Genomic DNA, 22,205 nt, shown 5'->3' with positions numbered 1-22,205 from the left:
GGCCAGCCTGGTCAGCGCCACTCCCGTACCTGTGTCCCGGTGCTGTGCCTGCTGCCTCGTGTGCGCCTGCTCTGGGGCAGGAGAAGGGAACGCCAAGGCTGTGCCGGGGTTCAGCAGCATGCGGGGTGAGCCCGGCCCGGTTCTGGCATCTTTATTAAATCCTCAGTATTCAACTGACATAATGGAAAAAAACCCACTGTTTTACTGGATTTTTACCTAGTTGTTGGTTCTTAATAACAACTCTCAGATAGTGACGGCCTCTGTGCGATCTGTATTTCCGGCAGACGCGCAGTGGGAGCTGCCCCTGCGCTCCTTGTGAGCGGGGGCTGTGCCGGGCGGCTCCACAGCCTCTCCAACATCCAGCCTGAACCTCCTTGTCCTTCGTTCCCACCGCTCGGGTCACGATGGAAGCTCCCGTGGTGCCGCCTTTCCCATCCCTTTCTGCGGATCGGGCCCGCCCCGCGGAGCAGCGCCGGGCACGCAGGCGCGCCGGGCCGGGCCGGGCCGGGCCGGGCCGCGGGAGGGCGGCGATGGAGGTGGGCGCGGAGGGCTTTGCCCAGCGCCTGCCGCGCATCAGGCGCCGCATCCTCCGCGCCGCGTTCGTGGGTGAGCGTCGGGGGCGTCTCGTCTGGCCCCAGTGCTGCCCTCGGTCCCCGGCCGGCCGCGCAGGGGGCGGCTGGCACCTGCCCGACATTGGGACCCGGGCACTGAGGGGTATCGCAGCCGATAATGGCGCTGCTGCGCCCAGAACAGCGAGCACTGAGGCGCGGGGATTCGAGTGGGGAAAGGGAACCCCGACTGCCGTGCTGGCCTCGGCTTGGCGGGCTGGGGACCAGGGGTGTTCGGAGTTCGGGGTGGGGGCACGAACACAGCACAGGGTGAGGCAGGCCCCTCCTGAGGGGCGTGCGGGAGATGTCCCTGCCACAGGAATGAGGCCGGTGGAGGTGTGAGCCCCACAGCTTTTTCTCTTGAGCCTGCTTCGTGTGGTTTGACAAAGGTTATGGAGAAGAGAAATGTGTGAGAGACGCCCGACCTGGTGGTGGTGAAGTGCATGTCTCAAATTCAGATTGTCTTGTTCTTTCCACTTCAACAGCCCTTGATATGGAGTTTACTGGTTTGCATTCAACTTCCCTACAAAACAACGAGCCCAGGTAAAGCTGTTGGACTTGAAATGTGAGGGAGACTTGTTGCTCTAGCCCTGTGAGAACAACCTGTGCATAGCGACCCTTCTTGTGTCCACTCTCCTCAAGTCTGGTTTTGTTCCTAGCCTGTTTGACTCCCCTGCGGAGCGGTACATGAAGGCCAGGCAGAGTGTTGAGCGCTTCACTCTTGTTCAGCTTGGTAAGTGTGGCTCTGACACGGAAAGTGATCTCCCGAGGTCATACAGGTAAACTGGCCTTTTGCTAACAGGTGCGTCCTGCAGGTGTCTCTGGCCTTAATTCACTCATTCCAGAGATGTTTGTTTGTTGGGCTTTTTCCCCCCTCTGATGTTTAACACGATCAGCTTTTTAATGAATAAAGTCAGGTGGGCTATATTGTTTTTACGGGTCTAAAGTTGACCATATTTAAAGGTCACAGTTAAAAATACAAGGCTTTTGAATCAGAGGATGCAAGCAAGAAGCGTATGACGGCAGCTCCTGTTCAAAGCTGTGTCATTTGATACAGTGCATTATGAGTAAGGGGACTATGAGGAACATGAAGGCTGCTGTTTCTATTATTCCTAAAACAACAAATCAGCATGAGAAAGGGCCTGTGGAGGACAGCTATTGACAGTTAAGAACCAGTAAAGAGTCAAGAAGCGAGCTTGAAAACAGTTTGAAATACTGTTGAAAGTCTTGGGGTATGTAAAATCTTCATATGTCTTTTAGAGAACAGAACAAAAAAAACCCCAGAGAAGTAAATTCCATGTTCCAGTCCTCTGTGGTGCCCAGCTTGTTCCAAACACTATTGTAGTGTAGTTGGACTGACAGGCTCATCTTCGTATGCACAGTCAGAGACTCATCACTATCTCACCTCTTGCTCAGTCTGTTGTTTAATTCAGATTTGACTCATTTTCCCACATAGCAGTGAAAGCTTGTCCTGTTCAGCTCTCAGGAATCCAGGGAGTGGCCTGGCAGTTGCTGCTAGGATTGGCATAGTGACTTTTGTGAATGGAAAACATGTATTTCTTGAGGGGTTCCCCACATCCCTCATCTAATTTGCATGCTATCAGCAGACATCCAGCTAAACACTGCCATCTCAACAGAGGTTTCTTTCTTGCAGGGCTGGCAATATTCTCAAAAGAAAATTCAAACAAGTAAGTAAAAAAGCAGTTTTCTGTTACAATGAGGATAGTGCAGTAGAGATTTTATGCATAATTCCCTTTGGGCAGAGTTATTTTTGTAATTATCTTCTAGAGATATTTTTCTTTTCATTTTAGGTATGTGGTGCATTCATACAACTTTTTTCTCTTTCCCTCAACACTGGGAATAAGGGATGTTGAATTCACCCTCTCTGCATCTAGTATTCAGTTCCTGTCTCATTATGGCTTTGACTATAACAAGGTATGTAATCTCTGTCAGAAATGCAGGACAGAAGAAACCTGTGCAACTGCAGAAGAAATCAGATTAGTATCCCTAAATGTTATGTTTCTGGGGTAAATAGCATCTTCCAAAAGTATGAATGCATCATGCAGTTCGTTATCAACAGGGGTAATGAGTGCTGTTTTTTCTGAACTAATGTAAAGGCAATAGCTACATCCTTGGCTTTACTAAACAAACCCTGGTGGGTGTCTTTACTATCCATGAAGGTGCAGAAGTATCAGTTTACCAGCATCCTATGTATTGCCACGTTTCCCATAAAATTCAGACTGTCATCCCATAAGAGTACTGTTCTGCAATTCCGGGCAGGAAGCATTTGACTTCTTGACTCTTGGAATCATCTTATTAAAGGAAAGGTAAAAGAAGAGCAAAAAAAAAATTACTACAGTTGACAAATATTCTTTCCTCCATACCTTTTGCATTGCCTGCAGTTTGTCTGTCCTGACTAAACTGCTAATTCTCTAGTGTGCTATGAGAAAATCCAGGGGAATTTTCTCTCCCTTCAGTTCTTCAAAGACGGAATTTCTCTCCCTTCAGTTCTTCAAAGATGGAATCCCATACATGAATGAGGTACAGGAGAAGATTCTTAGGCAGCGCCTCTTAGCAGGTACCTGGAAAGTCTGCAGGTGAGCACTTCTCAAAGAGGTGTCTCCTCAGTACTATGCTTATGGCTCAGCTTCACTCAGATCACATTTTGTAGAAATACTGAAACCTGTTGGTCTGAACACCTCGCTGCCAGCTGTTCCACCATGCCATGGTGTCTGAAGGAAGATTGAGATCTCAGGATACTATGTGGAGAATTGTGTGCTTGTTGGGAAATGAAGCTTTTGCATTCCTACAGCAAGGCACAAGGCTTCACCTGTTAAGAGCATTTCTCACACTGCCTCTTTCCCCTCATCCAGCACTAGTAATGCAGACAGGGATGTCCTGAAGAAAGCTATTGATGAAGTGACCTCTTGGATAGCTGCAGCTAAAGAAGAGGATACTATGATTCTGCAGGATCTGAATGGTATGAAACAGTGCCTCTCTTAGGTACCTGTGGGCTCTGAGTGGGTTCACCATTTCTTGTGAACCTCTGGGGCTATAACCGTCCTTTCTTTGTTAAATTGCTCTATTGAGAGGGAAAGCACCAGTGCCCATCCTGCCTTTACAACTCTTTACCCCAGTTTATACTTTAGCTTCTGTCAGGAGTTCATCTCTGGGCTCTTCTGCTCTGCTCTGTTGGGGTAGTGGGTCTTTCTGAAGCAGAAGCGGATGTCTGGATGCTTGGAGCATGCTTTGTAGTAATTGACTTCCATTTTGTGCTCCTTCTGAATTGGAGAATTTGTAGTTACTCTGAATCAGGATAATGTTTTACATGTTTTAAATTCTAGGTGATCTAGTTTTTTGTTTATTTTCTTCCCCTCCTTTCAGAGTTGAGTCCCTCTCATTGAAGCAGCAGGGAGCCCCACAGAGACACATATATGCCAGTGGGAAAAAACAGGCCACTTACCCCTGTGTTAAGTTTTAGGAGCATTGTAGCAGAGCTGAGGAACTTCTGTGCTGACTTGAACAACAGGGAATTTTTTGCAGGGACTAATTTGTAGGTTTACTCACAGAACCCAAAATTCAGTCTTCTAGGTCAGGGAATAAAATATAGAAAAGGTTAGGAGTATTCAAGGCTTTGTCTGTGGACTTTTTTTTGCAGAGTATGCAATAGGAGGGGTGGTGTGCTGTGCTTTTTATCTGCTTTGTCAGCTAGATACTGATATTTTAAGAGTCTGGCACTGGTGAGCACATGTGATAAGAAAGACATTTATTTAAGTAATCAAGAAGACTGATTCAGGTGTCTCTGTTAATACTGTTCAGAAGACGACTGGGTTAGTTCCTTGTCAGCTGTGGGGGAAAATGCTTTGGGTACCCTTTGTGTGCTTGGCTTCTGGGTCTGTTGCTCTGAAACTGTCTAAAACCAGAAAACGTTTTTTCAGAGTAGTAGCCTTCCTCCCTCTTCAGTTAGTCTTTCCATTCCTTTGTATCCTTACAAAAGCTCATTTGCCTGAAATTTTCACTGTGATTTTTGGGGGTTTTTGTTGTTATGTTTATTTCTGCGGGTTTGTGGGTTTTTTGTTTTTTTTTTTTTTTTTTTGTGGTGGTGGGTTTTTTGTGTGTGTTCCTATGTTTTTTGCATGTTTTGTTTTCTTTTCTTTCAGTCATTGTGTATGGTAATGTACCAGGATCATATGTTGAGGAATATTTTCTGTATGTTGGGGGAGAGACATGTCAGTCTGTCTGTCTAGAGGAATAGTGTGTTTTCCTTAATGGGCTTATCTGCACCTCTGAAGCTTCTACTGCCTTTTTTTTTGTGTGTGTTATAGGCTATCATATGATTGAAGTTCAGCTGGTTCTGAGGCAGGCTCTTGAAAACGTTTGGACAGAACCTCTTGAAGACAAGAAGGTGAGATGGAAATGTGGACCTTTTGAAAGGAGGATTTCTCTCTAGGCAGATAGGACCGGCATTCTTGCAGGGACTCTGAAATTTGCTTGTACTTTTAATGATAGGGTCAAAGAGGAGGAGAAGACAATGACAAAGGCGATGTTGATTGTGGGATCCTAAGAAAAGGGATACAGAAAACCGAGCAACTCTGGTTTCTGTTTGTCCTGTAACCCCCAAATCCCTTTAAAGCAAAGTGCTTGTCCTTGGAGCACTTCTGGAGGCACCCTCTCTGTGTCTTCAGACTTTATTAAGTCCCTCCTTCAATACCTCCACAAGAATGTACAGTTTTAGTGTTTTCTGTGGTTTACCTTTGCTGACTTCTGCCATGAAGTTGCTTTGAAGACTTTTATTCTGTGATTTGCTGTTTTGCTATTCGCTACCGGTATTTTACATTCAGTGCAATATTTTCTGTATTAAAACTATGGTTGTGGACTTCTCAAACTATGGGTTATGGGTATGATATCAGTCAGTTGCTTAGAATTAGCTTGCAGAAATCTTTTTTTTTGCATTAGTCCTAGCTTGGTCTGATAACTAATGCCCCCAGAATGTCAGATTTACCCTTCTCATAGCCTTCTCATCTGAAGCATTGCCTCTGGGGACTCAGCTTGTATGATTGCTGTTTGTTTCTAGGTTTTTGGTACCATGAACTTACCATATTGGTTTCAAGTTAAATTGAATTAGGTTAATTTGTGCTCAAAAAAGCCCTTTGGTAGGAATCGTCCTTCTAAGTAGAGAAGCACAATTAAGACTTACTTTCAGCAGGCCTGTTAAGTTACTGGAGCACTGATCTCCATATAGAAGTGAGACAGTCCCAAAGTCCCAGGGGATGCAGTTTTTCTGTCCTTCAGTGCCTTGAAGCTGAACTTGACCTCAGCATTTCTGAACCCCAGTAAGCTATGTACATACAACTAATATGAGAGGCTGAGATACTCAGTGAGTTTTCTTTTCAGGTGATGGTGAAAAAAGTGAGTCCAGAGCATCGTCAGCTTCTGGAGAACTCTTCTTATGACCACTGTCAGAAAAAGCTCATTCTCCTGTCTGCTCGGGGCTTCACCAACCTCTTCCAAATACTTGTTAAAGTCAAGAAGGTAAAATGCCTTAACCCTACTCTTATTATTAATCTCTTTTTAATTTTGCTGTGTTAAATGCAATTTTAAAAATCCAGGTGTTACAGTTTGAGTCACCATCTAAGAAAGCTGAGCAGATTCTTGCCTTTTGGGCAAGCTGTGCTTTTCAGCGTGCAACAGACCAGTTTATTGGACCATGTGGAGCATTGGTCTGACTTTGTGTGGAAATTATTACATTTTCTATGCAGCTTATCAAATGGATTTCAGCTTCAGAGGACCATGGGTGATGTGCAGCAAAGACCGTCCCTGCCCTTGCGAGTGAGCATATAAATCTGATGGCTGGAACCTTGTTCAGCTGAACCCTGAATCCACTTAGCTCCTTAGGTCCACTGAAAATAGAATGCTGCTGGGACAATAGCCTCTCAGAGAGTCCACAAGTCTGATTTCCTGAAGTCAGTAGTCCTCTTGTGAGCCTCGCAGTCTGAATGACTCCTGTGCAAGCATTGTATGGATGTTGTCTGCTGGAGGAAAGGGTTACAGCTGTTGAGTGTGTCTGTGTTGTTCATCTCTGAGCTCTCTTCAGAAATGTGCTCCAATGGGCTGTTATGTTTATATTCCTCCCATAGCCCCTCGTGGGACACAACATGCTTATGGACCTTATGCATCTTCACGACAAGTTCTACAGGCCCCTCCCAGGTACTGCTGTGCGTAGCTGCTGTCCCAGGCTGCTGCCTTTGCACTGGGGGTGGAACAGGAGGTGCAGTGGCAATTTGCCACCACAGACACCTGCAGGACTTAGCAAGCAGCAGGGCTGGTTGCCTCTTCTGAGTTCTAAATGCTGGAGAGGGCATCGTTGCCTGCTGTCACTTCTCTTTCCTATTACTTTGCAGTTGCATTGGATCTTCCCCAGTTTCCTGATGTCTTTCTCCACATGTGCTTTGCTTTCAGAAAGCTATGAGGAGTTTAAAAGGAACATTCACAACCTGTTTCCTGTCATCATAGACACCAAGACTGTAACAAAATCTGTGCAGAAGGTGGGATGGACAGGTTTTTTTTGTTTGAAGTTTAAACTTGTCTTTCACCCAAGAGAGAGGATGTCTTTCCTCAGTGCCCTGTGATAATAACAGAACTGCAAACAGTTCTCAGTGTTGCCTTGGGAAGTTCTAATTTTAGATATCATTTAACAAATTGGCAATGTAAGTAATTGAACTCACCATAAGGTCTGTCGTGGTTGTTTTTCTAATACATTCTTCTTTTATAGAAATGTCTGTTTCCTCGAGTATCTAGTCTTTTGGAGGCATATGCAGTTTTATGCAGGTAAGTGGTGACCAATAGAGCTTTCAGCAATCCCTGTGTTTTCTTTGGAAAGATATTTCACAGTCAGCCATTTCTCATGTTCATACTTTCCCTCCTCTCAAATGTTTTTCAGTTGGATCCTCGTCTTTCTAAATTTAAGAGCAAAGGATTTGCACATCTTTCTTATAAAAGAATTGTGTAGTAAATTATTTGTTCTGAGTCACTTCTCACATTGAATTGCCATTATTTCATTGGTCACAAATTTGTTTTGCATACAGCTGTACATGCATCTTGAGAGTTACATTGCTTATATCATGTTCTGAAATGAGTAAGATGCAGTTCTTGGTGAAAATACATCCTAATTTCAAAAGCCTGTCCTAAGAGAGGGCTGCACTGAGCCCAAAGCAGTAACTAAAGACAATGTTCAAATGGAGCACATGAGTAGATGTTGTATCTCAACATCATGAGCTTAGTCATGATGTGGTAGGAGACTTATTTCACACTTCTTCTGTGAATTAATTTTTTCCATGTCAGTTTTGCTAAGGAAAGGAAAATTTTGCCTGTTTCCTGTTTCCCTCTAGTCCCAAGAAGGAGATGCAAAAATAACACTTTTTTGAAAACAGTACTGGGATGCTGAGGGTTTGTTTATTAGCAATTTTAGACTGCATATTCTGCTTGATTGTTCTTTGTTTTATTTCAGTCATTCCAGGGGTATATGTTTAACCTCCAGGGTTCCCCATTAAAATAGAACTATCTAGTAAACCTCTTTCCCTGCAGTTTTAGTTCTGTTCACTTTTTTTTTTTTTTTTTTGTATGCAATTAGAACAGATTTGCTGCTTACAAGTTTTGAGCAAGGGAAGAGACTAAGAAAGTATTTAGGAGTTAGTATCAGGAAGAAAATTGGTAGATATTACTCAAGTATTTTGGCCTTTTCCTAGAGGCCTACCAAAGTTCATTTTAAAGTCTCCAGCAGCTTTTTCTGAAATGAAGCTACAGCTCACTAGAGAACAGTAACTTTTCTCTAACATATTGAGGAAAGACAAAAATATCACACATCCACTTGTCTTCAGCAGCAACCTGAATCCCAAAGGTCCACCGTGCCCTGTTATAGCTCTTGCAAGTGGCTGTTCAAGATACGGTATGTTCTTAAACAAATCTTCAGAGTCAGATCAAAAGAGGTTTGTTGTATTCTGTGGGTGACCACATACAAAGCATGAGGGAATGCCAGTAGATCTGCTGAATTTGCCCAGAGCTGCTGGTACACATTTTTGTCCAGACCCAGAGGCTGGGCTCCCAAGATGTGTGTTCTCTGTGTCTCTGGTAGCTGCTGAGGGTAATGCAGGGCAGGTTTGCCTCATGCTGCTGGTACAGACAGCATTTTCACTGTGCTGGGCTGGCCTGAACCTGACTTGGGCTTTGAAGTCAGGAGCCCTTGAAAGGGCATGGGGAGGTGGGAAGCAGTTGTCTTAGAAGGGAAGGTAGAAGGAACTAATGGCATAGTAACAGGAGCTTGGTGACTGGTGTGCAGGGTTAAGTGATGCCTGTGCAGAAAGTTCTGTCCAGGACATGGTGTGATACTGGCTGTGAGGCAGATGTTTTCTTGCTTCTCCTGGCATCATCATGTCCTGCAGGACAGGACCGCCTGTGTTTTGAAATGGTTCCCATACCATCGATAACATAGATGACACAGTTTGGTTTAGACTTCCATAAAAGTTAAAATTTTTTTATGTGCATCTTGCTAAGCTTTTTCAGACATTCATGTAACTGCTGCTGCTTTTTTGGTGGTGTTCTAAAATGCATGCTAGAAGCACAGACTTTTTACCGAGTATAAAGTTTTGAGGATGAGAAAGGAAACAGAGCTGAGGGAGGGGGAAAAGAACCTGCAGAATAGTGGATCTTATGAATTAGGATTCTGCAGTGTAGTAGTTTTCACAGCATGCTAGATGTGTTTACTTCTTCCTCATTTTGTTGGACACTTACAGCTGAGAAGAAATTTCCTCATGAGGCCGGCTATGATGCATTTCTCTGTGGTTCAGGTAAAATGCTTCTTAAAAACTCCTTCAGGGTTTGTGTGGAGATTTGGCAATCTTTTCCTTCTCTCTAGATCTATTTGATGCTAAGGAATATTTGTTTATACACAGTCTGTTGCTCTTAGTAACTTAGCTGCACTTCAATGCATTTTTGCTTTCTATGTATTTAGCTGTGTTTCTCTAGCTTTCTTCTAATGCCACCTCATTATTCCTTTCTCTAGTTCTTCTGATGTCAGCTCATTTGCTACTGTGCAGATCCAAAGAGTGAGTAATGTTTAAGTGTTGACTGAAAATTGCATTACAAAGGATGTTTTTCCTATGGAAAACAGTTTTCCATTTGCTCTGACTTTTTGTTTCGCAGGCTGGCCTTCCTTTTGGACAAAAGAAAGTGTTATTGGAAATGTCATGTTCTAATTAGATTTTTATTTTATAAATCTGAAAGTAGTAGTTTTATGTCAAAGCTGACATTTTAAAAATGAAATCAGGGCCCATGTGATGGCTCAGAGGTTGGGAAATGACATTGTGACTTCTTTATTCTTGAACAAGCTCTCTGAAGTTCAGTTCACTTGGGTAAGGGTCAAATAATTTTCCATTAGTTACCAGTTTTGAAATCTCTGTGAATCAGTGCCTTCAGTTAAATTCCCTTCCCTTTTCTTACAGCTTTTTGACTTCTGTCAGAAGATACTAAGATCTGAAATACCTATTCTGTCGCTAGTTGAAGAGCTTCACACTGTGTAGCAGTGCAGCACTGGAGAAACAAAACCTTGTTCTCTTTTGTTTTCTGATTTAGCGATGCGGTGGAGGCTGAGCCTTCTTTCTCGCAGTATCTCACCGTGTTAGCCGAGCATGTGAACAAAGTGAATTTCATCCGAGGTGGTGTTTCAAGCATTGTGCGTATGAATTGCAGGTCTGTGACCTGTTTGTGGGGTGCATAGGTCAGTAGCCTACCTGATGGCTTCCTTAGAGAAGAGGAATCCACTGGTGCTGGGGCCTACCTTGGCAGAAATTGTCATCATACAAGTTATACAGTGGACCTTTTAAAATGGCCAATGAGTTGAATTTCTGCTTTGCAAAATGTTTTTATGCTGTTATTCTGTAAGGTGGCATTAGCCAGTTTACATTGCTGTTTCTCAGGTAGTTTGTCCATGGTAGTCATGACAGTTTGCTTTTATGACAATATTTAGATGAATCTTGGGGGGAAAAAAAATTTACACCAACAGCAGTATTATGCAACCTGTCATTTATTCATCATGTTCTGCGTATTTTCTGATTATATTAATAGTGCCTCTATAGTATTTCCAAATTCAGAAATGTCCCAATATTGTACATTTTCCAGAATTTTTCTGGGGAAGATTCTCCTTGCCGTCATCCCCCTGCCTTGGTTGTTCATGTCCGAGGCTGGCCAGGGCTGACCGAGAGACAGATTTACCAAGAGTTTAAAGCTCATTGTCGCTTTGATGTCAGACGGCTTTCAAAGAACCAGTTCATTCTGCTCTCCAATAAATACAAGCAGTAAGTGATCAGAAAATCTTAACTCTCAGCCTTCTCTTCCTCTGATCCAGGCCTTTGTCCCACCCTCTCTCTGCTGTGACAGCTCTTGGATAGAAATTCCTGCCCTGTGGGGTGCTGTAAGCTGGGGGCTGCTGTAAGCAGCCTGCGGCCTGAGCAGCAGCCGTGCTTTCATTGCAGCGTCAGGCTCGTCCTGCGGGATTACAGGCACCACCCTCACCTGCAGGTCTCCGTCTATCGCCACTGGAGGCACTCGCCGAGCGTGAACTGCCTGCTGCAGTGAGTTTCGGCAGCACGGGAATGGGGCGGAGGGGGGAGCATTCCTTTCAGGTCCGGGGCCCTGGCACAGCAGCAGCCTGCCTCGTGTTTGCAGTGTCCTCCTGTCAGCCCCTCGGAGGAGCAGGGGACTCAGAAGCAGGTGCTGGGTGGCTGGTCGTGAGCTCTCAGCCCTGGGCGATTGGACTTTATCCCTCTCATGGTTAACCCAGGAACGTTACCCCGAGGATAGCACAAAAGTACGGATGTGCTGTCACAGCAGAGAGGTGGTAGTCTTAATGAGCTGTAGTTCCAGCTCTAATAAGCTCAATGAGAGGGAGGCAGAATCTCAAGTGTGGGATGGATGTGGGTTTTTTTCTACAGCTGAGTTGAAAGCTTGGTAGTGGGAGAGAATTCCAGTCTCAAAGTGCACCCCTTTTGTGAGGTAGTGACAGTGATGCTCATGGAGGGTGAATTTCTGCCTTGACATGGTTTGAAAAAGAATCTAAGCACTTAATAAACAAAAAATTTAGCCGTACATATAAGTAGCCTAACAGCATTTTACTATTCTTGTCTCTTAGAATCTCTGGTATTGTGGCACTGTGGTCTCTCTTGGCCTTTGTGCTTGGAGGAGCTCGCAGCTGTTGACTCTAAAGGACTACTGTAGAGATGAGATGTGAGGAACACTGATCTTATTTCTTGTGTTTGTCTGTTTTGTTTCATTCAATAAAATGAGGGGGAAAAAAAGAAAAGATAACCCCCCAAAACTGAATACTGTTTGAATTGTTTTCTTGTAAATCTGTTTTTTAAAGGGGGTGTGTTGCTTTGCAATTTGTGGTATTTTGTAATCTGCTCAAAGCATCATCTCCTCCTGGAGGGGATGATTGTTTCAATGCCCAATTTACTTAGGCCCTGTGTAGGTTCTTCACAGCTATTCATAACTTCAGTTTGTTCCCGGTGCCGGTGCTTGCTGCATTCAACACATTTCTGATAAAGTTCAGGAAGTTATGAAATGAAAGATGCTATTTTTAGCTTCAGTTGTAAAGCAGGAGAAATGTCACTGTTTACCAAATGAAAACAGGCAGAATTGATGGAGAAACCACTCTTGGGGCTCATGACAGATTCTGGGGAATAGTAAATAATTTGCAGAGCTGTCAGTGCAGTATCATGCACTGGCATTTTCAGTGGCAGTGTGGCTGAGGTTTGACACAGATAAGTGGAATTTATCAGGTTCCAATTTATGGAGTATACAGAGGTCAGGTGAGTCAGCACACATTTCTACTTGCTTCTAGTGCTTAGCATGTAAGCAGTCCTTTATCCAAAGTAGCATGAGACATGCTTTGTGGATCAGTTTCTCTTGATATAGCTGGAGTATTTGTCAATCCAGGGAATTTGGTCTTAAGAGATTTTTTTTTTATTAATCTCCTCTTCTTAAAAATAACCTGTTGATCCAGGGTTTCCATATAATGGTTCTTAGATGTCATTAGTCAGACTTAATTGGATGGGGCCCATGCTCACCTAATCGGCAGAATCTGCCTTTAATTGACTGTAACGTGGGAGTTGCTGCAGGGGACCTTAAGGCAGCAGCACAGCACTGCCGTGTGCCTGAGGATCACGTGCTCTCTGCTGCTGAGGGCCTGCTGCTCTTGAGGGGAGGAGGGCAGCACATCTTCAGATGTGGTTCTCAAGTTCTGCACAGCTGTGGTTTACAGCTCTTGTTTCATAAACGAGCTCCTACAAGACAAGTAACTGACTTCTTGATGGCCTTTCCTATAACCCTTTAGTGATGGGGTTCTCTGTCACAGTGTTCCTTCAAGTACCAGTGTGTCTCCCTGCTTATTCTGTAATGTTAGTTTGTCTTCTAGCACCATTAGACACCCTCCTTATGTCCAGGAATGCACAGGCTCTTTACATTTTATAGGTTTAGGAAGATTTTCACTGGGTGTTATATACAGTAGCATGTGTTTTCACATAAAAACACTCTTCTTGGGAAACATAATACCCTTGTTCTCTGAGGTCTGGATTCAGCTAGCTATTTAAATGTGGGGAGAGAAAGCCTCACTTGCATCTAATCTTTACTGTCTGGGGATCATGAAGATACAGGTGCTGTTACCTGTGAGAAGCCCAGGAGTTTCTAAGAGAGCATGCACTTTGAAGTAACAAAGAAATTCTTCTGCCTTTAAATTTTGTTTCTCCCATTTTCTTCTCAGAGTGGCATACAGACACATAATGGCTCAGTTCCCTGCAGTGCTGTTCTCTCTCGTGGTTCACCCTCTAGAGAAGCACACTTCCCTGTGGACAAAAGTAGAGATCCTCTCACCCTTTTCGGAGAAATAGCCTATGGGTCTGACCATGTGTTTTCCATTTCCAAGAGACAGACACACCTCATGTAGTAACGTGGTGTAGTGAATCAAGAGACTTGATTTTCCTGCTTTAGAGCTGGGAGAAGTAAGTGACAATTGCTGTAGAACTACTAGATATTCCTAGTATAAGTCAGTTAACTTTACATGCAGAGTAAAAAACATGAAGAGATCAGAGTGAGTTGAGTATGTTCTGATCTTCCAAGGAAAGACTTTACAGAAACAAGTTGCCTTCCCTAATAGTCAGTGGTCACTCACTGCTTAGAACCTCTTAAAGGGCTCATTGAGATGTACTGGCAGTCCCTTCCAATGTAAATGTGTTAGTTGGGGGCTAGTTGAGCAAATCAGAGCAGAGACATTTGGCCCTGGGAACAGAGCTGCAAGTTTTTCTGAGCAGCTGTTGATCAAGACGCATTCTTCTTGAGTACGTCAACCTGGCCATTCCAACCTCAGCCGTTGCTTTTACTCCATACTAGGGAATTTTACTAATTGAACTTGGAAGCATCCAAAGTATTTCAGGTTATGCCTGTTCTTGCCTGTCTCCTGCAAGGAGGCGATAATTTAGACAGTAAGAGATAATTTAGATTCTTGTGAGACCAATTTATGGTGGTGCAACCTGACTTGTGACTCTGGCCCTGAAGAGATGCCTGTCAGAGTTTCTGAGTTGTTCTGAGGGCTGACAGTTCTGAAAATCAAACCTATTTCCCTTAGACAGTGGTAAAACCACAGCAAAGTCCCTAGCAGCAGTTACAGCACACCTGCCTCTTAGCTCTATGAGAAAATTGTACTTCAGCTGCAAGGCTTGACAGGATAATTCCAACCCTCCATGAAAAAAATGTTAAAATTCAAGTTGTGAAGGTGTATGCTAAAAATATAACCCTGCAAATTGAACACTGCAGATCAGAATGTATTTATTTACAAGAACAATTTGATTTTTGATACATTGACTTTTTTTTAAGGTGTTAAAGATTAAATATGTGGGTTTTGATGTAACATCTCTACTCCAATAAGAAGGCATGGAAAAGGCAGAACTACTCTAAATATTCCTTTGTTCTTGCTGCTGCTCATGGCTTCAGTGGTAATAGGCCAGATTCCCACTGGCACTGGAGGACAGGAGAGCAGGATTTACCTCTCTGAAAAGATATTTTTTCCGTATAGAAGAATTTTTTTATAGTTCTATGTTGTCAAATGATGTGAACCAATGGTTCTTCACAGTATGTTTTCATTTGAAAGAAATCATAGCAGAAAACCTTGGAACAGTGAGGTTGCAGATGTCTTGCTGGATGAATGAAGTGCAACAGCCTGGTGCCAAGTGCCAGCAGTGCTCAGCCCCTTCGTGGGAGGTTCCTTCATATGCCAGAACGGCTTTGGCTGTACTGCAGCACCACAGATGGGCCAGAACTTTGTGTGCTCATGAAGAGACTGACAGAGTTTCCATATGCCTTAGACATGGGAAAACCCTACTGTGCAACTGCTCTGTTAACATATTTTTGTGGTGTTCTTTTATATGCAGCAGCAAATCTGACTTTTATTTTCTGGTTTTTATCTCCCTTTTTCCCATGGCTTTTCTCAACAGCCCCTCTCCACTGGTTGCTGTAGTCCCAGCACTGGAGAATCCCCCCAAGGAAGGCTGAGTGAAAGGGCAGTGCATGAAATGCCTGGGTGTATTTCAACAACTCTTATGCTTGAGGAGGAGGGGGTGATTGTACCCAGTCTGACACCGGGGACCCTTGGAAGGGGAATGTTGTATCAGCCCAGTGCCATCTGAAAGGCTTCTCTGAAAAGGCCATACAGACCAGCGGTGCTGGGGACAGCCCAGACCTCTGATCCCTTGGTCTGCTGGAGGTGTGGCATGGCTGATACCTGTGCTGCCTGTCCTGCAGAGCTGTCACCACACATCCCCAGGAGCACTGGTGGAGAGCGACCCACATGAGTGTGTGTCAGTGCTGTGTTACAAGAGCTGTGGCTGAGCAGTGGGGAGGGAAGCAGGACCTGTGTCCTCAGAGACAGGTGGAGCTCGTGGCACAGAAGATGGCCAAAGATTGCTGTGGTGCACGGACTGGAAGAAGAATGTATGTGGGCAGAAGCCGTGAAAATATTTTTTCCAGAGTCCCCCGAGGAGCTGTGAGTTTGTTGGAAGGCAAGAGGCTATGAAAAATGGAGAAGAGTAGTAGTAGTTAGGATGCATGGAGGATGAGGGAGAGTTTATGCCCAATGTCTCGCCTCATGCTTTCTCTTGCTGCAGAAACTACCTTGTTCAAGCCTGTGGTTTTAATTAGTTTTAACAAAGCCAGTGCTTAAGTGTTATGGGAGAGCCTTTGGACTTCCCTTCTGGGAAGGATCATGGCACAGTCCCATCTCTGTGGGGTACATGGGCTGGGGTTGCTCCCTTTTAAGCACAGGCACAGTATGCAGGAACACTCCCACCTGACATTCAGACCTCTGCCCTGCACCTTGGGCAGGGGAATGAGACTCATCCTCAGAGAAAGTGGATTCAAATGCCATCAGCATCCTAACAAGCAGATGAGTAGTTGAATCCTCTTGGACTTTCTCCCCAGCCACATGGGCATATAAACAGACAGATGTTTCACCAAAGGTAAGATGAAGATGGGACTCCTGCATCCCTTTCTCCCCATGCAGGACAGCTAAGAACCCCTTCCAGACACAGAAGTGATTGGCACTCATTCTCCTGTTTCTGGAGATGGCTGCCTTAATCCATTGACCTTCCGTGGCCAAGCTTTAAAAGAAAATGGCACCAGCAAGTGTGTTGGCAAAGAGCCTCATGTCAGTGATGTAAGTTAGGCTGGCTTTTAAAATATCTGTGAGATGGAAATCTGTGAAAGGTAATAGCCACTACTCAGGGGAGACACATGGTGCTCTGGCAGAAACTGATCCAGTTGCAAAGGAAAATAAAAAAGAGTGCTATTTAAAACTTAAAGACAGCTTATTGAACATCACCCAGCTGCACAAAAATTAAGGAAATCCTAAAGTACTTATAAGTTTGGACCTGGTCCACCCACAAACACTCCTGGAGTTTACCTGGGTTTATAAGCAGTGGAAGAGTAATCTGCAATCCTCATTTTGAATTTTGAAGTAATACAAACTATTTTACTGTCCCATTAAAACTTGGCACTAGTGTTTGGACAAATCTGTAACATGTTCTGACCTTGCTTGAAAAGATGCTGCCTCCAGCTTTTGGTTAACAAAGGTACAGCTGTCTTAATTTCTCACCATTTAACGAGATGCTTGCTTACAAGTGCAGCCAGCCTAACCAAAACAGGCAGTCATTCGCTCACTCTGGAACTCATCTGTCCTGTGCATGAAACATGTACGACTGACTTTGCCATTCCTACATAAACGTGAGGATTTGCAAACCCACAGGCTCCCACAGCTGCCTGCAGTGCTCAAAATTTGCCCCCTCCCCTGGGATGCAGGACAGAAGCAGCTTGATGTAATTGTTCCACAGGGCCAGTGGGTCATGGGAAGCAGTGCCACAGGAGACATGCTGGGCTCCTGGGCCTCCCTTGGGGTCCCACAGCCTCCAGAAGCTGGGCAGTCCCCAGGGGATGGACTGGGTCTGGCTGCTCAGTGAGGGGTGTCTGGGGGCTCTCTGCAGCCAGAGAAGGGGGGGATGCTCTTGCTCCATGGCTTGCATTGATAAATGTCCTAAATGTACCATTAACACAAGAGTACTGCACGGTGATGGGGGAACAGAACTGCAGCCAGAGCTCTTCCCAATTCCACAGGCACCTGTCACTATCGTTAGACTCCCAAGTACTTGTACAGTCTGGCTGGCACCTCTGATTCTACATCTGCTCCCTACTGAACTTACCCTCCAGTGCATGCCTCCAGTGGTGTAACTGCTGAAGGAAACAGCCGGAGGAACAAATAGTGCCTGTCAGTGGCTGCTGGCTCATGGTGGGCTCAAATCGAGCAGGAGGCAGGGCTGTGGCTTCACAAAGCACTGCCCCATCCCCTTGCTGCAGGCAGTTCCCGAGGAAGATGTGCTTGCCTGTCAGCAATTTCTATGAGTATTTGTGCTAGAGCAGTGGAACACATGCCAGGATCAGCAGCCTCATTGCTGCTAGGGCAAGAGGACTCTGACCCTGAGACTGCTCAGCCTGTCAGAGTATGGTACTGGTAACAGAGAGGCTGTGGGTTCAGTCCCTGTATGGGATATTTGTTTGAGAGTAGAACTCAATAATCCTTGTGGGTCCCTTCCTACTCAGAATATTCTGTGAATCTGTGAGCCCTGGTCCCCCCCTTCTTCCAGTTTTTGGCTCCCACCATATCCCTGGAGCAGGAGAGAGATGGGCTTTGCTCTTTAGCAAGGAAGAGGGACAGGAATATGTGACTAGGAGCTGGAGTTGATGTGAAAAGGCTCTGCTAATGATGATCTTCAGGGGGAAAACAGTCTTTAGACAGGAGATTTTGGCACTTCAGCTGCACATGAGTTTCTCCTGCTGAAGGTTACCACTTCTCTCAGGGTTTTGCATACTGACCCTATAATCTGCCACATTCACCGCAAATCCCACCAGAGATGGGCAAGAGGGCTGGAGCACTAGATGTGGATGTGTGGACCTGCTAACCTACAGGAAGGGTCGGTGTTTCTTTCCTGCTAGTCTCCTCCTGCAGCTCTGAAGTTTGGAAACTAATGCAGCTTCCTCTGTAAGTATGGACTTCCCCTGACACCAACACTTTTTCTAGTGTAGGGATGATGCTGGCTCTGTGTTCACAGGTCTCATTGTCAGGTAGGTGTCCCAGGAAGCTGAATACATCCATGGTTGTCCTACTCTGCACCCAGCTTGTCACAAGTGCAGGAACCAGCCCGGACTGGTGCCAGTGCCCTCTGTGCTGAGCTGGCTTCTCTGCCGCTTTTAGTCTGCTCAGCTGGGGCGGAGACTGGGAGGAAATTTCCCATTAATCATTCTGGCAGGGACCCTGTGTGGTTTTAATTTTCTAGCGAGGGGCAGGGTACCTACCTGGTAGGGTGGATTGAGCGTTCCTTCCTTCACTCCTCATTCCTGCAATACCCAAGCATCAGCTTCCTGTTCTGTAACCACTTGTGGTCCATTTTGTGAGATGTGAAATGCTATATTTTATTTAAGTTTAGAAGATTTAGTGGGTTTTGGTGTTTTTCCAAGAAATCCCAAATTCATTGACAAATGGAGTTTTCACCACAAAAACTGGGACTATTTATGAAAACAAGAAAAAGTAAAGTGTACCTTTTTCCCCCTCAAAAACATCTTCCCTTTGCTAATGGCAAAATGCTTGGCTTTGTCACATTGCAAATCTGACACCACCACCTGCCACTCGTATCACCTCTATTGTAAAATGCAGGCAAACCCAATGGGAAGAAATGACGATGTCCAACATCAGTTCAGAAGGCTGAATGATTTCTTTATTATAACTATGCTAAAATACATTCATATACTATATAGAGGAAGATACTAAAATTATGTACCTACTTTCTCTAGCTACCATATCTAACTACCATCAACTCGTGACCCTGTTCACAAGATTCCAGCCACAGGTGGATCCGATTGGCCATCAGGCCCAAACAATCCTCACCAGAATCCAATCAAGCAATCACCCCAGGTAAATAATTCTCCAAGCACATTCCACATAGGAAAAACATGGAGCAGAAATAGAAATTGTTTTCTCTTTCTTTCGCTCTGTGCACCTCTATGAAAAATCCTGAGAGAGAAATGTGCTGCCACACACCTCCCCCTCAAATCCACTTGTGCTGAAGACTGTGACTCTTCTTGGGTAATACCATGTGCAATTTGCTGTCTTTGTAGTCTTCAAAAATCTGAAAAACTCATCCACCTGCAGAGTGCATCCCTTCAAGAGGGTGTAACTAAACCTCTGGGTTTCCAACCCATCCTGGCTCTGTTTCTGTTCTCACCTTGTTCCCCATATTCCATGCGTTAAGGCTTTCTGCAGGGCTCTCTAAATGGCTTCTCCACGTCTCATCTTCTTTCATGCCCTGACACAAAAGGAGGCCGTGGGTTTTGCACTGCTGGTGGTGATGCCGAATGAAGCAGAAATGTACACGAGCCTGAGTGGCAGCAATGCAGGAAGCCTTTGTTTCACAGTGGTTGTGAGTCTGACAGCACAGCAAAGATTAGAAATGTCACGGCACTGACCACTGTGGAGAGGTCAAGCCTCATTTGGAGGCCACTTTTAGACAGTGATGAACAAGATCAAACTGGAGAGAACTATGAGTGGGTTTAAAATGAGGTAATTAATGACTAAAGATACTGATTGCCTTGTTGCTCCCAGAGCCTTTAGCAAACAGTTTGAGAGACCTTAATTTCCTGAAATCCTCCATCCCACTGAAACCAAAGTATTGAAAGATGCTTCTCCTCTTTTGATAAAGACCCAGGACATATAACCATGTTGGCAAATACCTGAATTATATTGTGCTTCATCAGCTACTAAGTATTAATGTGGAAAACAATCTGACAAAATCTTAACTACCATCAAAGAAAAAAATCAACATCTGGATAAGGTCTTGTTTATGTAACTGAACAGTTTGTAATTTCTTTAGAGAACACAAAGTCATTGATCAGTGATCTGTGTCTCTCTGTGTTAAAATGGTAATTAATGCACTGTGTTAATAAATAAATATATAAAATAATGTAAAGATAACTTTACGGTATCATTCAATCTTTTGCCTTTTGCTATCTAGAGTAGTTTGCTCATATTTACATAGATTTGGAAAAGTACAAAGTACCAAGCACCTTTTACCCTATTTATGCTAATAGCAGCTGATAATGTTCTAAATTTGGTGGGAATAGGTGATATATTTTCCACAAGTCATGAACTTTGTTGTAATTTGCCTCCAAAGCCCCAGCTGGGGTGCAGCACTGATCTCTCCAGCTCCGGTGGGCTGATTTCAATCTGTTCTCTATATCCATCAGAAAAGGGGAGAGCTTGGTTGTGTCCTGGTCTTGTGCTTCCTGAGGCTGTGTCTCAAGGTAAGGAGACTTGGCCTCAATGCCTCTGTTGTGAGGAAGGGCTGAGTACTCAGCTCTGTCACTGTGACCTTCCCCAGTGTGTCCCGGGTTATCTCCTGTCAACAAAGGCGAACACCTTATCAGTCTTCTTTTAGAGACCTAGCAGTGAATGTGCAAGGTCATTTTTAGAGAATATAAGTAAGAATAAAACCCTACCATTGCTCTTTAAAATGAGACTATAAAAAAATGAAGTTTGGGATGAAATCTTTATTTTGGTGCATTTGACTGCTGAGTTTTGAATGAAACGGCAGAAACCCTTTAGGCTGTTAAAATACTTATTTGTGTACTCTATTTATTAAAAAAGACACAGAAAAAAATTGACAACTAGGTGGCATTGACTTAAAACAATAAGCCAACTAGTATTATAATTCAAATTATTTCTCTTCTCTCGTAAGCAAAGTGGCTCAGAGGCATTTGCTAAGACTCCTGCATTATGCTTACGGCGCCCACACCTCCCATCCCATGTCCTCCTTGCTGGGGCTGAATGTGAGCCTCATGTGTTTTTAGTTTCTTGTGAAGGAGGAACTGTGAGCATAAGGGTGTATTCTTGCTATTACAGTTGTTTGAGGCTGCTCTGGTCTCCAGGGACTTGCAGGAGACAGCCATCTTCTCTCTCACACAACTCTTGCTTGCAAGACCTGAAAAGTGAAGCAAATGGGGTACTGAAGGCTCCACTGGTCATACAGGAATGGAAAGTCACAGACATACTCATGAACTAGATTAAAGCCAAATAAGCAGACTTTATTAGTACCACTCCTGCACAAAAAGCGCTTGAATCCAGAATTCCCAAGGGCAGAAGAGATGCAAAGGAGAATATGCTGACTTTTTTTTTTGCACTACACTGAAGTAAGATCATTAATGTGCTCAAGAAGGAATGCAGGACTAGAAGGGAGCTCTTTGCAAAGCTGAATTTCTTGTTATTGCAATTAAGAAAAAACAAAAAATCCCATCTTTAAGCTGATCATATTCTTTCCTGAAAGTATTCAGGATTTTCTGCCTCTTCTTATTCCAGGCTGTCCAGAAGCCATAGTCCTCTGCCACCAGATCAGTTTCTAGCCCAGTTTCACTGTCATGCTAGAGGTGATACACTCTTGTCAGCCAGGCCAAGTCACTCTGACACTTCTAGATAATGCCCAACAGAAGTAATCATATAATTTCCTAACTGGAGGAAAAGAGTGTGCTTCACGGGCAGTTTTCCTCAGTTTCTTGGAGCAAAAACTGTAAGTCAGCATTCAAACAAGTGTCAGGCTGGGTCCTGCTCTCAGTGAAGCCAAGGGATGAGCTTTGCTGGACGTTTCAGTGGGAGCTGCTGTGGTAATGAAAATGTTTAAGATATGTGTTAGACATAATTATTTTTATCTCAAAAAACACCAGCATGCTACATTTTGCAGATAATGGGTATTTGTGCATGTGAAGAACTGCAGACATTCAGTGGCAGCCACCGTGCTCATGGTGAGGGGACCCCCAGCTAGTTCAGCTCGTGACTTCTTTGCCAAGTGTGTTAGTGGTGTTCCAGGTCTTTAGATGAGCCATGAGGGAGGAAAGTGAAAGATAAAGCTGAGGGGGGTCACCACATGCACTTGGACAAGCTCTGGGGCTGATGTTGTAACTGGA

At 44.3% G+C, this 22,205-nt stretch overlaps 1 protein-coding gene across 7 annotated transcripts; it reads left to right on the top strand.

Annotated features, from left to right (window-relative positions):
• Positions 1-460: 460 nt before the first annotated feature.
• Positions 461-11,981, top strand: PNLDC1 (PARN like ribonuclease domain containing exonuclease 1). 7 transcript variants are annotated; one of them, XR_010997266.1, is made up of 19 exons: positions 461-606; positions 1,094-1,151; positions 1,268-1,341; positions 2,263-2,296; positions 2,420-2,543; positions 3,117-3,205; positions 3,482-3,588; positions 4,934-5,013; positions 6,003-6,140; positions 6,746-6,815; positions 7,068-7,153; positions 7,381-7,436; positions 8,486-8,553; positions 9,398-9,451; positions 9,667-9,709; positions 10,236-10,318; positions 10,782-10,957; positions 11,135-11,233; positions 11,791-11,981. XR_010997266.1 is itself a non-coding variant. In XM_068184561.1 (19 exons), exons 1-19 carry the CDS (start codon positions 531-533, stop codon positions 11,855-11,857), a joined length of 1,596 nt encoding a protein of 531 aa, XP_068040662.1. In that variant the 5' UTR covers positions 461-530; the 3' UTR covers positions 11,858-11,981. The 7 variants fall into 7 exon arrangements, 3 of the variants coding, with proteins under 3 accessions (XP_068040662.1, XP_068040661.1, XP_068040663.1); XR_010997264.1 differs by having other exon boundaries at positions 10,236-10,352; XM_068184561.1 differs by having other exon boundaries at positions 8,489-8,553; positions 10,236-10,335.
• Positions 11,982-22,205: the final 10,224 nt, after the last annotated feature.

This window comes from Anomalospiza imberbis, chromosome 3, assembly GCF_031753505.1.
Source record: "Anomalospiza imberbis isolate Cuckoo-Finch-1a 21T00152 chromosome 3, ASM3175350v1, whole genome shotgun sequence".
Lineage (NCBI taxonomy): Eukaryota > Metazoa > Chordata > Aves > Passeriformes > Viduidae > Anomalospiza > Anomalospiza imberbis.
This window is presented reverse-complemented; position numbering and strand designations above follow the sequence as displayed.